The 14,551-nt window shown below is 47.6% G+C and overlaps 2 protein-coding genes across 2 annotated transcripts in view; one reads left to right on the top strand and one right to left on the bottom strand.

Annotated features, from left to right (window-relative positions):
• The window catches only part of WNT5B (Wnt family member 5B), an 85,692-nt gene that overhangs the window by 31,496 nt on the left and 39,645 nt on the right, over positions 1–14,551 (bottom strand). The window lies entirely within an intron of this gene.
• Positions 9,717–13,888, top strand: FBXL14 (F-box and leucine rich repeat protein 14). Its single transcript, XM_090043432.1, has one exon. It carries the CDS (start codon positions 10,357–10,359, stop codon positions 11,557–11,559), a length of 1,203 nt encoding a protein of 400 aa, XP_089899558.1. The 5' UTR covers positions 9,717–10,356; the 3' UTR covers positions 11,560–13,888.

Here is a 14,551-nt window from a genome sequence, read left to right as displayed (position 1 = left end):
GCAGTTCTCTCTTTAACCCTCCCACAGGGGCCGTTTTCTCAGAAGAACCTGCCTCCTCTTTAAATGTTGAAATAAATTACCAGGTTTTCAGAAGACTCTCTTTACATGAGGCACTTTAGTGTGCAGTACACTAATCTACTGAGCAGTAAAGCATCACTGTCTACACATGCAGGGGTTTACTGTGCAGTAAATTAGTTTACTGTATAGTAAACTTACTATACAGTAAAGACAAATAGCATTAATTGTATGTGTAGACACGCCCAGTGACTACTAACATTTGGATATAAATGTTACAAGCACAAGCCAAGCTGCCGGTTACACTTTTGAAAATTCAGCCTTCGTTTAGGTGTCTAAATGGGAACTGAGCCCTTTGGATAATCTGGCATAGACCACAAATGCTAAATATTTCCAAATCTCACCCCACATTCTTCTGAAAATGTAATCCAGTGTGTACTGATCTGGAATGAAGTCTGGGTTTCTGATGAAACACAGGTTAATATTCTTCCACTGAAATAAATGGTTGTCCGGTGGAAATTAAGTGTATTTGTGTCAAGTGGTGAAAGGGGTGGTTTGCTGGAGGAAAGGCATGCATACAGTTTGCAGGAGGATTTGCATGTGCATTTTTGTGAGGTCATGTAATCCAGAGAAAATCTGTGTAAAAAAATATGTGTTTAGAGGTGAAGTGAGAGGGGAGAAGGAACAAATGAGTTAGTGCTTCTGGATTGTATACCCGAGGAAACAAGAAATCTTGTTGATACATGTGGCTCGATCACTGTGGCTAATAGCTAGTTTCCTAACTTAAAGCAGAGACTTGCTTTTAGAATGGAAAGTCCTTTCTCCCTTTGATATTACACAGGTATGAGTTAGCTGGCATGCGGGGTGCCTTTTGTTTGCACTCAGGGATTCATTAGACAGGAAGGAACACGCCCACTGATCAAAGAGAAAAGGCCGTTCAGAAATTCACTCCATTTTTCGTTCCTTTTTCTTCCATCCAAGAAGAGCACACACCAACTGCAGAAACTTCCTCAGCCTGACAAAGGGTTTTTAAACCCAAAAGCTTGCTTACAATTTTTTCCCCCAACTATTTAAGTTGGTCTAATAAAAGATATCAGATTCACCCAAAGAACCTTGTCATTCAGAAATTCTACTCCCAACTCTGCTACTGATTTGCTTTCTGATCCTAGGCAAATTAGTTAAGTTCTCCATGCCTCCATTTCCCCATCTGCAGACCATGGTGAGTTCCTTATGTAACTAGCACTGTGCAAGTGCATCCCAGTAACCTACTTATTTATTACACTGCAGGATTCAACAACATGTGCAAGTGTGTAACTGAGACTATGTTCCAGAAAAACATCTGCGGAATGTGTTTGAAAATACATTTCTGTGTTGTAATAATAGGTTTTAATTTACATGGTGCTCCTAGTATACAGGTCTTTGGGAATCTGGCAAAGTGTAAGTGAAGCCACACGCTCTTAAAAAACAGGGAGGGGAGGGGGGGGGAGAGGGAGAGAGAGTTTCATACAGAGGTTAACCAAAAAAAAAAAAAGTTTAAAGTCACTTTGGGGTTCAGAGGAGTTAGAGTAAAACAAGCATCCAAGACAAACTCTGAGGGGTGCTTCAAGGAGAGCATGTGTATGTGTGTGCGTGCTTGAACATTTGCATATTTGATATGCCTTGCTAGGATAGCTAAAGGAAAATAGGAAGTTGGGAATATTCAGTGTGGGAATTTGATGGAAGAATGTGAACTTTAGTGAAAATACAGCTATGTGGCCAACTGATCATCTCAAAGGCCCCTGCTCTCTTGGCTCTATTGAAACAGAGCAAGGGACTGGCTTTGTGATTTAGGTCAGTGGTTTTCAAATGTCCTAAAGTCACAGAACCCCTTCCTGTACTTCTGCTGTGGAATCCCTATCCCCATCCTAACGACTGATGCGGAGCCAGGCCACCCAACCCTGCCATGGCAGAGTACCACCTCTCTGACAACCACTGGCTTAGGCATCAGCAGGGAGTTAAGAAATCTTTGCCAGATGCCTGGCCCTGCCACATACTCAGCATATGGACTTTAAAAATGTTGTTTAGGCTTATGTTTTCAGACATGGCTACTCAATTTGTAAGCCTCAATTTTTGTGTGTTCAGTCTGGGACAACCTGAGCCTGATTTTCAGAGAAGCCAGGAACCATTTTTTTTTCCCTCTTGCTGTCAATGAAATCATAGTGCAGGTGCTAATCAGCTATCAAAACCAGGCCCTTAAGTGCTCTGTGCCCCAGATTCCAAATAGATAAAACAGTGATAATACCAAACTAATTAACCAGAGTATAGTGAGGTTTAAAAGTTGTAAAGAGCTCTCAGATTCTTTAATGAAAGGTTTAATAGATATACAAAGATTTTTTTATTACTCACTTGTTGTTTCCCAAATCCTGATACCCATGTTTATTCCACCAATATTTTCACAGGTTTCAATATCTTTCAGAATCTTGTTTTCTGCTTCAAAGCATTAAGGAATAATCTTAACTTTCTATTTGAGAAGATTCACAGATTCCAGAATGAAACAGGCTCAATTTACTGGGTAGGTGTGGAACATTAGCAATCACAAGGGCTAGGAAGAAATGGAAGGTTTGGTTGGTAAAGCAGTAAGAGACCTGTTGTTTCCCACAATTCAGTCCTTTTGCAGGTGAAGAAATACTTCTACTTGGATTCTTCCCCATGTCCATTTTGGAAATCTGGGGCAGTGCAGACTAAAGGAACTTGATGCTTTCACTACACAGGAAAATGGCTTGTCATATGGGCTAGGGACAGACATTCAAAAAGTTTGAGCCTGAATTGATTCAATCTTTGCAGGTTAGTCTAGCCTGCCTAGGCTGAACCAGTTTATAACTGTTTAGACATCCCCTCTGGATTGAAGAAATGCAGGTCCATGCCTGCAGATGAGGGGTGCTTGAGCTAGCCCTCCCTTCCCTGCCCTTCCACTGTACTGAGCTTAGGGGGTGTGTGGGCAGAACGCTCTGATTAGGGAAGGGCCCATCCCCTCCCCCCCACTGCTCCTGACCAGCCAAGGAGCCAGCAGAGAGTTACACAGGGAGTTGATAACAGAGCATTTATCAACCCATCAGCAAAACAAAAGCCTCTCTCATTAGTTCAAGCTCTTCTTAAACAGCTTTTTCCAAGGAAGGAATGGAGGGACATTACCAGCTACCTCTTGATTAGCGCCAAAAAGCCCTAAGCCAACAGTCCTGTCTGCTTTACACAGATACCTCTCAGCATTAGCTAGCATACCACATGCTGGCTACAGTCTGTGCTGTGGGAGAGGGGAGGGGGCAGATTCCTGCTTGAGCAGGAAGTGCGGTGGGGGGGGCACAGGGAAGCCAGGCAGATGCTGCTGTGCCTGCTGTCTCTGCTGGAGCTCCAGCCAGGAAGCAGAGGAGTGGGGCCAGCCCAGCACACTGGAGCTGAGAGCCCCACCCAGGGCTGCAAAGCACCTGGGATGCAGGAGAAGTCTAGTTTAAGTTAAACCAGGAAGGGGTCTGGGACAGATATCGCATAAACTGATTTGACCCAAATCAGTTAAGTCTAATACTACATTCAACTAGGTTTATCTCAAACAAGTTTCAGCCATTTTCAAACTGGTTTATATGCACTGAACATCTGTTCTGTTACAGGTTTGAACCAGTTTATGTGTAATGTCTGTACCTAGCCAAAATGAATGTGCTGAAGACTGGCTGAGTTGGGGCATGGTAGGCCCATGCAAGTAAGTGCCCAGGTTTGCCCCAGCCTAGTTATGCCACTGCTGAAAATAATAGATTATTTTGCATTTAGGGAGAAAACAGAAATCATCTGAAGTGAGAAACCAATGCAGAACACAGGTCAGGTGTTCTACCCTTTTACATTACCACCTCCCACCCCGACTCACCACATCCACTCATCTGCTCACATATGCACATACCATTACAAAGGGATTTTCAGGTATTTTGATGCACAAGGAACGCTAGCACGCTTCCGGGAATTTTATAGCCCAAGTGGAGGTATCATTGTTTCTGCAGAATAGAAGTATGAGGGCATGCGGTCCCTAAACAGCACCTCTCCCTAGGGCGGGTCTCGACACAGCAAGAGGAAGAGTCAGAAATGAATGGGTGGAGGGTGGAGGTTCTGATGGTTTGGTGTATCTAACACCAGGAAGGTCTGGACTGACTTTTTCTTTTTGGAGCAAAAAAGTGTCAAACTAAGATTCCTCCAGCCAATGTGAATGCAAGTTCAATGGTGGGTTTAAGATTATACATTGTATTATATACCTTCCATTTGTGTTTGCTCTTCTTTGCTGAGCTCTAATTGTTACACGGATTTTCACAGCACGTTTCCAGAATAGCACTGTCCTGTTTTCCAGGTTTCCTCTCCGATGTTTGTTTGGAGCCAATACTTACAGGGCAGGAGACTTAACTTTGTCCAATTCTAGTGAGCCACCAATTTTAGAATGTAATTTACTATCTAGAAATGTAGTGATGGCTCTGCTGGAGAGAGGGAGAAGTTAATAGCTAAAACCTAACAACTCTGTATAGTCCAAGAATATAAAAATGCCTTATTTTAAATGCTGCAGGGCTACATTTATCCCTTCCAGAGACAAACCCATTCCTCCCACTGTGGGCCAGATCTATTTGTGCTAATGCAGAGATAGGTGATTTATACTTCCCTGTACAAGGCTTGTCCTATTTACTCAGGCACGATTCACCTGGGAAATAGCAGATGGTAGTAAAAGTGCCTGCACTCCCTTTAGCCAGAGGGAAGCAGCTTTAAGTTTCACTTACCATCTTGCCAACCCAGCTTCTGCTGGTCAGTACAAAGGCTGTATAGGCAGCATGCAAAAGTGGTTTGCTTTACCCACAGTCCCTTCCCCAAGGGTGGGACATGGACATTTACACAGGTTTGTGCTTAATCCACTTTACTCAGTGGAGTTATGCCAGAAGTGAGTTTGGCTCTTAGTGTTTCATTCTGAACTAAGTGGCCAGGACAGCCCACCCCAGGCTGGTCACATTTCCTAGCTATGTGACTGTAACCCACTAGCCAGAATGGTAGGTATCACCCTCAGGGTAGAAGTGCTGCAGATGCTAAGCTTACTAAAAATACAGGAGTTACTCTTTTAAGTTCAAGTTGGCAAGGCTTCCATTATAGAGGAAGGTCTGTGACTGGTGAAGATGATTGCTATGTGACTACTTTGTTTACTTTTCAAGCTATGGCTGTTAATACTTGCTATGTCATCTACTATTTTTTCTTCTCTGATCTTTTTTTGGTACTAAGAAAAAAAGAGTGATGCAGCTTCACTCCAACGAAGGCCATCATTGAATGGATTATGAGTGTTACCATTTGGGATTTTATAACTTGCACTTCTACAGACCTTTTCGTTCACATCTCTCACAGACTTTGCAATTGTTAATATATGAGCACTCACAGGAAAGGCAAGGAAAGAAAGTGATCATACATGGAAAGGAAGAGTTCCTCCTGTGGTCATGGCCCCGGTTTCCACACTCCCAGTTATCTGGTTTAGCCACAAGAGCATCCAGTCACATGGGAGCAGATGAGATGCACACATAGACCATGTCTACCACAGCAGTCAGATGGCTCATAGAATATTATTTTTGTTCTTCACACAGATCTTCACACATAGGTCGTTCCCGGTGTCTGCTAGTCACATAGAGATTTAGCAGCAAAGTTGGGAATATAACCCAGAACTCCTGGTGCACTCCTGCGCTCTAACCTTGAAAGCATGTTCCCTCCTGTAGGCATGATTATGTTTTTCTAAGCTCACTGGTTAACAATTGAAAAACTAAAAACATCAACCCTGCTTCTCCCCTCAAAACCCACCATGGTCCAAATTCAGAGCTGGTGTTTGCACTGAGATATTAAATCTAAATCTTGGTCCACAATCTTAATATACATTTACATTTCCTCATATATCGAATGATATCCTTCATCCCAGTAATGGTGGATGAATGGCAGACCAGACTTAGTTCATTCTGACCAAGAAACTGTAATATAGAGAATACTGTTTAGCACTCTGTACTATGGAGGTGTTTTCAAGAATAATTTCTGCTGAAAATGTGAAAAATAAAAGGTAAAAAGCCCTCCCATCACCCTCCCCTTCCCATTGTAGTGCCTCTCTTGCCTTATCATCAACAGTAGGAAAACTCTCCAACGTGAATGGGGTCAACCTCACCTAAAAATAGAAAAGGAGCAAAAGGTTTCCAAGAGACACTGCTACTCTAGAAAACATGCTGGCACCTTTTCTTTGCTAGCCTGTGAGAAACAAGCCAGGGCAACTGTGGCTCTAGCCAGCACACTGAAAGAAGAGCACATGGGTCTAGCCTGTATGGGAAAACTACCCCAAGCACTCATTTTAAAAAAGTGTATCTAAATTAACTTTAAAATAATTTGGAACCACACCACACACAGGTCCAAACTTGCTCCAAAAATATCTCATTAAGTAGGATTCTGGCCATCTGGAGTGTGGTCTGTACTACAATTCAAACCAGTTAGAATTTGGGGAAAACTGAGTGTAGAACAGACCTCAGAGAAATGCCTCACACTGGCAAATAAAACATGCAGAGACAGACCCTCAAGAGACTGGCAAGTTAACATAAGGCAGGCACAGCACATTAGCTGAAAAACTGCTCCATCATACAACACCAACAGCACATGAGAGGCCCTGCAAGCCTTGCACAAGAAGCGAAGGATTCAGTCATGGGTGTGGGTTGTTGTTTTGTGCTGGTCAGGTTTGATTTTATTTCGGAATAAAGGCTGGAGTTTCCAAAAGACTCAAAAGAGAGAGGTGCCCATCTCCTACTGAATTTCAAAGGGAACTTCTTTTTGCTGAATGAATGTGAGCATCCATATTGCAGAGTCCATCTGATCCTCTCAGACTCCTGTGGGGTCTCAGCACAGGACAGCACAGCATTTGGGGCCCAGTGATTGAAGGGAACTAGGAAGGAGAGTTCAGGTGTTAGAAAAGAAGAAAGGATGAGGGCAGCTTTGTCATCATCAGTGATGTGGGTCACAGCAAAAGGGAAGGAGCTTATCAAGGAGCCAGTTTAAAGACAGTATTTGAGGGAATTAAATGGGGCATGGAATATATTGGGGTAGGAACTGGATTATGGTTAGATCTGGATGGCAGGGAGCAAAAGGAGGAAGAGGGTTAAAGAGACATGGGCATCATTGTTTAAACAGGCAGAAGTCATCATTCCCCTGGAATCACAACCACCACCCATTGGCAAGAGAGCCCCTATCAACTGGGAATTTCCTGTGGATAAGATTGGGTTGAATTTTTCCATTTCAGTGGCTGGGGAACACTTGCAGGAAAGGTTTCTATATTCATTATCTCCTAAATATTTAATTTGAGCTATGCCTGGAAATGTTGTGCTATGAATTAAAAGGCAAGGGAAATAAATAGGGGTGCACTATGACAAGAAGTGCAGAAAGATGCATGGACATCATAACTATACCCAATGATGCAAGATAGGGGATAGACAATAGCATGAATTACTCACGAATGGTGAAGCCCAAGTTAGCTATACAGCTCCTCCTGAACTAGTGCCAATAAAAACTGTCCCGCCTGCACTGAACACCACCGTAATCGGGAGTGGGGTGGGGAAGGGAGAATGAAACCTTTATGTGGCAAGCACTTTCAAAACGAGAAAGTGGCTGCTGGGAGGTGTTTGAGGGGTTGGGATGTCGGAAACAGTTCCAGGGGGACAGATCAGTAGTCAGAGTGCCCACGAGGCCAGCAGAGATTCTGGATGGAACAGTCTCTCAGACGGCCACCTCCTATATAGCAAAGCATTTCCACCACATGAGATCATGGCAAACATGCCACACGCTGCTTTATTTCTGAAAATATGGAGTCATGTGTGATCAAAGGGGATAAACTGCATTTTTTTCTGTGCATTTGACTGTTCTACCTGCACTTTGACTTTCTTGAGCTGGAATATTGATAAACTATAAAGTAAAAGCCTCTTACAAAAATGTTTTCTGTCTTTCTCCACTAAAACATGATGGATCAAAGATTAAATGTACAAAGATCAGATTCAATTTTGGACCAGAGAGAGATTCAGGGTCTGATGCCCAGTAAGCAACTAGGACTTAAATATACTTGCTGCAAGTCAGGAGAGAAGGGGACTTCAGGGCCTCCAGGGATAACATAGCAGATATTAAAACCATGACAACCGTGTGTGTGTGTGTGTGTGTGTGTGTGTGTGTGTGTGTGTGTGTACACTATTCTGGGTAATGTTTAAGGCGTTAATTATTTTTCTGCCATTCTAGCTTGCAAGGTAGAGTGATTAAAAATAGTAATTAAAAATATATCACAACATTTCTAAGCTAGATCTTTTTGGTTAAAGAAGTGTAGCCCACACAGGATACAAGATTGAATGGTATAAAGGTTTCATTAGGACTCAGACTCATACAGGATTGCTGATTTAACATGCTTGTAGCTTTGCTAATTATGAGTAATGCAACTATCCTAGTCATCCCAATACCTCCTTTGTATCCCACCATCTCATGGCCTTAGCATCTCTCATATTTGGCCCGATGTGTATGTCTCAATCCTGCAGACTTTATTCATTAAAGTTGTTGTATTCCCTTTACTGGGCATAAACCCAGGTTGTCAGACTGGGTCTAGAGAGTGTATAATATGTGTGCTTGAAAGAGCTAGTGTCAAGGGCTTCCATTACAATTCAATTTTCACTTGCTCTTAACATCAAATATTGTCTCATTTTGGTGGATCAGAGTGAAGGGCTTTATTTAATTTGACAAAAAACTATTCATCATCTTAACATTGAAGTGAGAATTAAAAAAATGCTATTTCCAGCGAGAAAAAAAAATGAAGACTACTCAGGTCCTGAACCTGCCATCATATCCACTCAGCAACTCCCTTGCATCTGCGAGGAACCCAAACAACTTCAATGGTGTAGCTTGGATTAGAGTCTTCTACCAGGGTCCCTTGGCCAAAGTGTGTGTGGGGGTGGAGAAAGGCCTCAAACACGCAATCAAACCTTACGTGCAAGGAAGAGCGCCTGGGGTGTTACCGCGAAGTTACTACAGACCCAAAGGCAGCTTTGCATTGAAGAGCCTGTCTAACATCATCCTGAGAACAGGGCTGGTCCAACAGAAGACATCCCCCGTAAAACCCCTTGCCTCTTGTGAATTCAGAGAACTGCCCAGTGGCTCAGGCTGCAGGCCCAAAAAAGCCCTTGGACAGCCAGCTCTTGCAGACAGTGGGCTCCAGGCCCACCTAGAGTCCAAGCAAACAAGCCTACTGGTGGCCTACATCTCCAGTGAGAGAGGCTGCAAAGGAGAGAGGCAGGGTGGAAGAAACCCTAGGCTTAACCCTACTTCACCCTCTGCTCTCTGCCCCCGAGTGATGGCACCATGGGCCTATGGTGAGGCCCAGTCCGACATTGGCCTGGCACTGCGATGGGGACACGTGCTCAGAACGGGGGCATGTGCTCACAACATGGACACGAGTCCCCACAATGGGCACATGTGTTCTGAACAGGAGCACGCATGCCCAGAACTGAGACACCCGTGGGTGGCTCACTCCCCTCCCCCCCCCAGCTAAACCCCGCTGCAGCCCTGAGCCCAGTGCCTGGCCGGGCGGAGCGGGCCGCGCTCTGCTGGGGGTGCTGCCGGGCTTCCGCTAGGGGGCGCAGCGCGGGGGAGCCCAGGCCGCTGGCGGGGAGCGCGCGCGAGGCAGAGGCGCAGGCAGAGGCGGCGGTGGCGCCGGCGCCGCAGGGGTTAAGGCCCGGAACGGGCCGCGCTGTTGCCAGGGCGACGGCTCGGAGTGTTCCGGATCGTACCATTGCGCAAGCGGCGCGGGGGGGGGAGAGCCGCGCAGCGCAGCGCAGCGCCGAGCCGAGTGAGGCCGCAGCCGCCGCCAGACCCAGCCCAGCGCCGCCTCCTCCTCCCCCCTCCCCCCGCGCGGCCCGGACGCGGCGCCGGGGGCCCGGGCGAGCGCGGAGCAAGGAGCCGAGCGGCGGCGGCGGCGGTGCCGAGCCGGGCCCGGGCGGCGGCAGCGGCGGCCCCCGCGCTCCGCGCCCGCAGCGCGGCCTGCCCGAGCTCCCCGCGGGGCGGCGGGATGCGGGCGGGCGCGGGCGGCGCGGCCTGAGCAGCGGCGCAGACAAAGGAGCGGCGGCGGCCGCGGGAGCGCCCGGCCCGGCACCATGCGGCTGCGGCGCGGGGGCGGCGGCGCGGCGCGGGGGTAGAGGCGGGTGGAGGCCGCGCGGCCGGGCCGGGCCGGGCCCGTCCGTCCTTCCTTCCTTGCTTCCCTCGGCGAGCGGCCGCCGGGCCGGGCCGCGCCGCGCCGCGCCGCGCCGGGCGATGGAGACGCACATCTCGTGCCTGTTCCCGGAGCTGCTGGCCATGATCTTCGGCTACCTGGAGGTGCGGGACAAGGGCCGCGCGGCGCAGGTGTGCGCGGCGTGGCGCGACGCCGCCTACCACCGCTCCGTGTGGCGGGGCGTGGAGGCCAAGCTGCACCTGCGCCGCGCCAACCCGTCGCTCTTCCCCAGCCTGGCGGCGCGGGGCATCCGGCGGGTGCAGATCCTGTCGCTGCGCCGCAGCCTGAGCTACGTGATCCAAGGCATGGCCGACATCGAGAGCCTCAACCTGAGCGGCTGCTACAACCTCACCGACAACGGGCTGGGCCACGCCTTCGTGGCCGAGATCGGCTCCCTGCGCTCGCTCAACCTGAGCCTGTGCAAGCAGATCACGGACAGCAGCCTGGGCCGCATCGCCCAGTACCTCAAGGGCCTGGAGGTGTTGGAGCTGGGCGGCTGCAGCAACATCACCAACACGGGACTGCTGCTCATCGCTTGGGGACTGCAGCGCCTCAAGAGCCTCAACCTGCGCTCCTGCCGCCACCTCTCGGACGTGGGCATCGGGCACCTGGCGGGCATGACGCGCAGCGCGGCCGAGGGCTGCCTGGGCCTGGAGCAGCTCACGCTGCAGGACTGCCAGAAGCTCAGTGACCTGTCGCTCAAGCACCTGGCCCGGGGGCTGGCCCGGCTGCGCCAGCTCAACCTCAGCTTCTGTGGCGGCATCTCGGACGCCGGGCTGCTGCACCTGTCGCACATGAGCAACCTGCGCAGCCTCAACCTGCGCTCCTGTGACAACATCAGTGACACGGGCATCATGCACCTGGCCATGGGCAGCCTCCGCCTCTCCGGCCTCGACGTCTCCTTCTGCGACAAGGTGGGCGACCAGAGCCTGGCCTACATTGCCCAGGGACTGGACGGCCTGCGCTCCCTCTCCCTCTGCTCCTGCCACATCAGCGACGAGGGCATCAACCGCATGGTGCGCCAGATGCACGGCCTCCGCACCCTCAACATCGGCCAGTGTGTCCGCATCACCGACAAGGGCCTGGAGCTCATTGCTGAGCACCTCAGCCAGCTCACCGGCATTGACCTCTATGGCTGCACCCGCATCACCAAGCGGGGCCTGGAGCGCATCACCCAGCTGCCCTGCCTCAAGGTGCTTAACCTGGGACTCTGGCAAATGACTGAGAGCGAGAAGGTCAGGTGAGACGAGGGGGCACCCGAGACCTCCACCCCCTCTGGAGGGACTCACTGACTGCTGCAATGGAGGAGAGAGAGGGGCACGCACAGAGCCATGCTACTCGCCGCCCCAGCACCAGAGGGAGGGATGGAGAGAGTACCCTCGTCCTATGCCACCTGCCTGTGGCTGCGCTGGCTGGGAGGCAGGAGAGAGGATGCCCGTCCCTTCTGTGCCCTGCCATGCCCCTGGGTTTCTACTTGGGATGCAGTGTCCATGTCCCTCCCCTCCCCCCCATTCCCTTTTCATCATCCTGCCTTGGCATAGGAGATAGAGGCCCACAATCTTATGCACTGGGGCTGGAGATACCTGTCTTTACCCTGAGTCCATCCCCTTGTGCACTAGGGATGGATAAAGACAGACCCCCTCCCCCATCCTTATTTATCCCCAGTCCAGATACATTTTGGGGACTGGAAACATTTTGCAGAAGTGGGGGTGGAAATGGAGGTGGGAACAGGCCTCTCTTCTCTCCCTGCCTCCCTCTAAATAGAAAAAGAAAAAAAAAAGCTTACTAGTGCCACCATCCGTGTCCAGCTATCCCCTCCTTCTCTCCTAGGGACACTGACCACCTGCTCAGACCATTCCACCTCTGCCTGTTCCCCCCCCGCCCAATCACCTAGAGACAGCCACAGAAGCACCCTCCTCACATGCACTCATTCCATTCACTTCAGTCAGGTCCCCAGCTCCAGTCTCCCCTCCTATACTGGAGGTGGATAATCTCCCACCATTCCAGTTCTTCTGTGCTTTAGGAACAGAGAAAAGTTATACCAGGGGCATGGGGACGCACCTCGATGCCAGCCTGGGAGAGAAAGCCAAGACACTCCCTTCTTTTCCCCATCTCCCTGCGCTGGGGATGAAAACCCAGTTTCCTTCTACTCTGTTCCTTCTTCCCCATCTTCTTCAGAGCTCCCAGCTTTTGGAAGGCCCGAGTCACCTTAGCCACACATCTTCCCTTTCATTATTCTCTCTCTTCCTCCCCTCTTCCTCTTTCTTGGCAGTGGGAATAAAGACATATCCAGCCACACATCCATTCCTCTTTAGACTGGGGTGTGCGGGTAGAAGGTGTGACTAGCACCTACCTGCCCAGGGGACTTAAGGAAGAATCTCCAGCTTCACTTTTGCTTTCATTTGAGATACTGTGACCTGTTTTTATTTTGAAATGCCTAAAAAAAGTAACTGCTACAAAAACAGCCTCTTACTCTCCCACCATTCCCTTTGCTTATGTCCTGTAACTGATCCCAGTTTTCCTCATCCATTCTCCTCTCTTTACAGTATTCATTTTCTTACATGGTTTTATTTTTAAAGACATTTGAAGTTGCTGTTCTTGTGGATTTTTAAGTACATTTTTTTTCTGCTGAATATATTCTATATATATAAATATATATATGATGTCTGGCTACCTCGTTTTAATTTGTTACTTTTTTTCTCAAAAGCCCTGGAATTCTTACAGGAAAGAGATTTTGAGACAAACATTTTGTGCCTAGACTGGAAAAATGCCCCTTGGGTTTGTATTTTTTTTTTAAGCTTTCCCTCCCACCTTCACTTTCTGGCTGTGCCTCTCACTCCTTCTCCAGCTGGGCTTGGGGACCCCACTGTGCTTCTGTGTTTCTTCTTTTTGTTTGTTTGTTTGTTTTTGGAAACTCTTCTAGCACAAACATGTGTAACACATGAGCATCCATCCAAGGATTGGGCTACTGTTAAAAGAAATGTGTGAAATGCGAGTTCAGTTCTTAAATATATATAGACCTATATATGCAAATATTTTCCCCCTCCCTTTCAAATCACCTACAAAAAAGGTCACTGTGTGAGGCTTCCTGTTTTTAAATGGAGAGAGGAGCAGAGCAGGCCCTGAGGTTGTAATGTGAAGGGGAGGAGACAGATGAACTTCAGTCTTATCTCTGTTCTGCCAATAAAATGGAGCTGGTTCTTTAGATTTTTTTTTAATTATTATTATTATTATTATAATTTTAAAGAGGAAGAATACAAGATTAATTTTTGATGAAAAATTCCTTGGCTTTTTTCCCCCTACCCCCACCCGGTTGTTGTTCAGATCCTCAAATCCTCCACAGTAACAGGCCAGACCATGGAGTTAAAGCAAACCCAGAGACCCCTATGGATTAATTGTACTGTTTGTGAATTTGTATAAAAAATAACAAAGATCCTCTTAAAACATTTTATATTCTTACAGTAAAAGGTTAAACTGATATTTATATAATAAAAGAGGAAATATGAAGTATGTTTTTGAAAAAAAGCTGTATCTGTGTTGTCTTTGCTTTTTAAAGACATTGTCTACTGGTTTCTGAGAAACATGGTGCATGGCTTAGAGAGGGTTTGGGCTGTTTTCTTGTCTCAATGACTGATTAAGTCTAATGAGTAAAAGGAAATGGAGAGTCTGGTCCCTCCTGTGCAGGATGTTGAGCAACATAATTAGAAGTTTGCAAAAATTGCTTCCTTTTGGAAGGACCAGTCTCCAGGTCTATAGAGAAAGAGTCAAACTACAAATTGTAGGTGTCTATTCAGTTTGGGGTTAGATTGACTGCAACTGGCACTTTGTTAATGAAGCAACTGACACACCATGTAATAGATCCAACTTGACATTTGGGTGTAGGGGAAGTTTTAAAAAACTTGAGACAAAAGGTGGTTGTCCTGTGACTTTTCTTTAATGCAGGGCAATTGGTCCCCCTTACTTTCCCTGCCATGTTTATAACCCAAAACTGCACTTTCTTGCTAGAGTATGACAACCTGGAAATGAATGACCAGGGAAAGTGAAATGGCCTAGTCAATTTTCATTGCCGAAACAGATAAATGCAAAGTAGAAAAAAAATGGATTTAAAAAAAAATTCTATTTGAATAATCTAAGGTGTCCTTTGTACCATCCAAATCTCTCTCTAATGAATGACTTTTAACCTGATAGGGCCCTTTTTAGACTACTGTGATGTGGATCTTTTATTGTTGTTCAAGA

The sequence above is a fragment of the Crocodylus siamensis genome, chromosome 4 (assembly GCF_052110815.1).
Source record: "Crocodylus siamensis isolate JL-2025a chromosome 4, ASM5211081v1, whole genome shotgun sequence".
Classification (NCBI taxonomy): domain Eukaryota; kingdom Metazoa; phylum Chordata; order Crocodylia; family Crocodylidae; genus Crocodylus; species Crocodylus siamensis.
The sequence above is the reverse complement of the archived record's forward strand: the minus strand, read 5'-3'. Positions and strand labels throughout refer to the sequence as shown.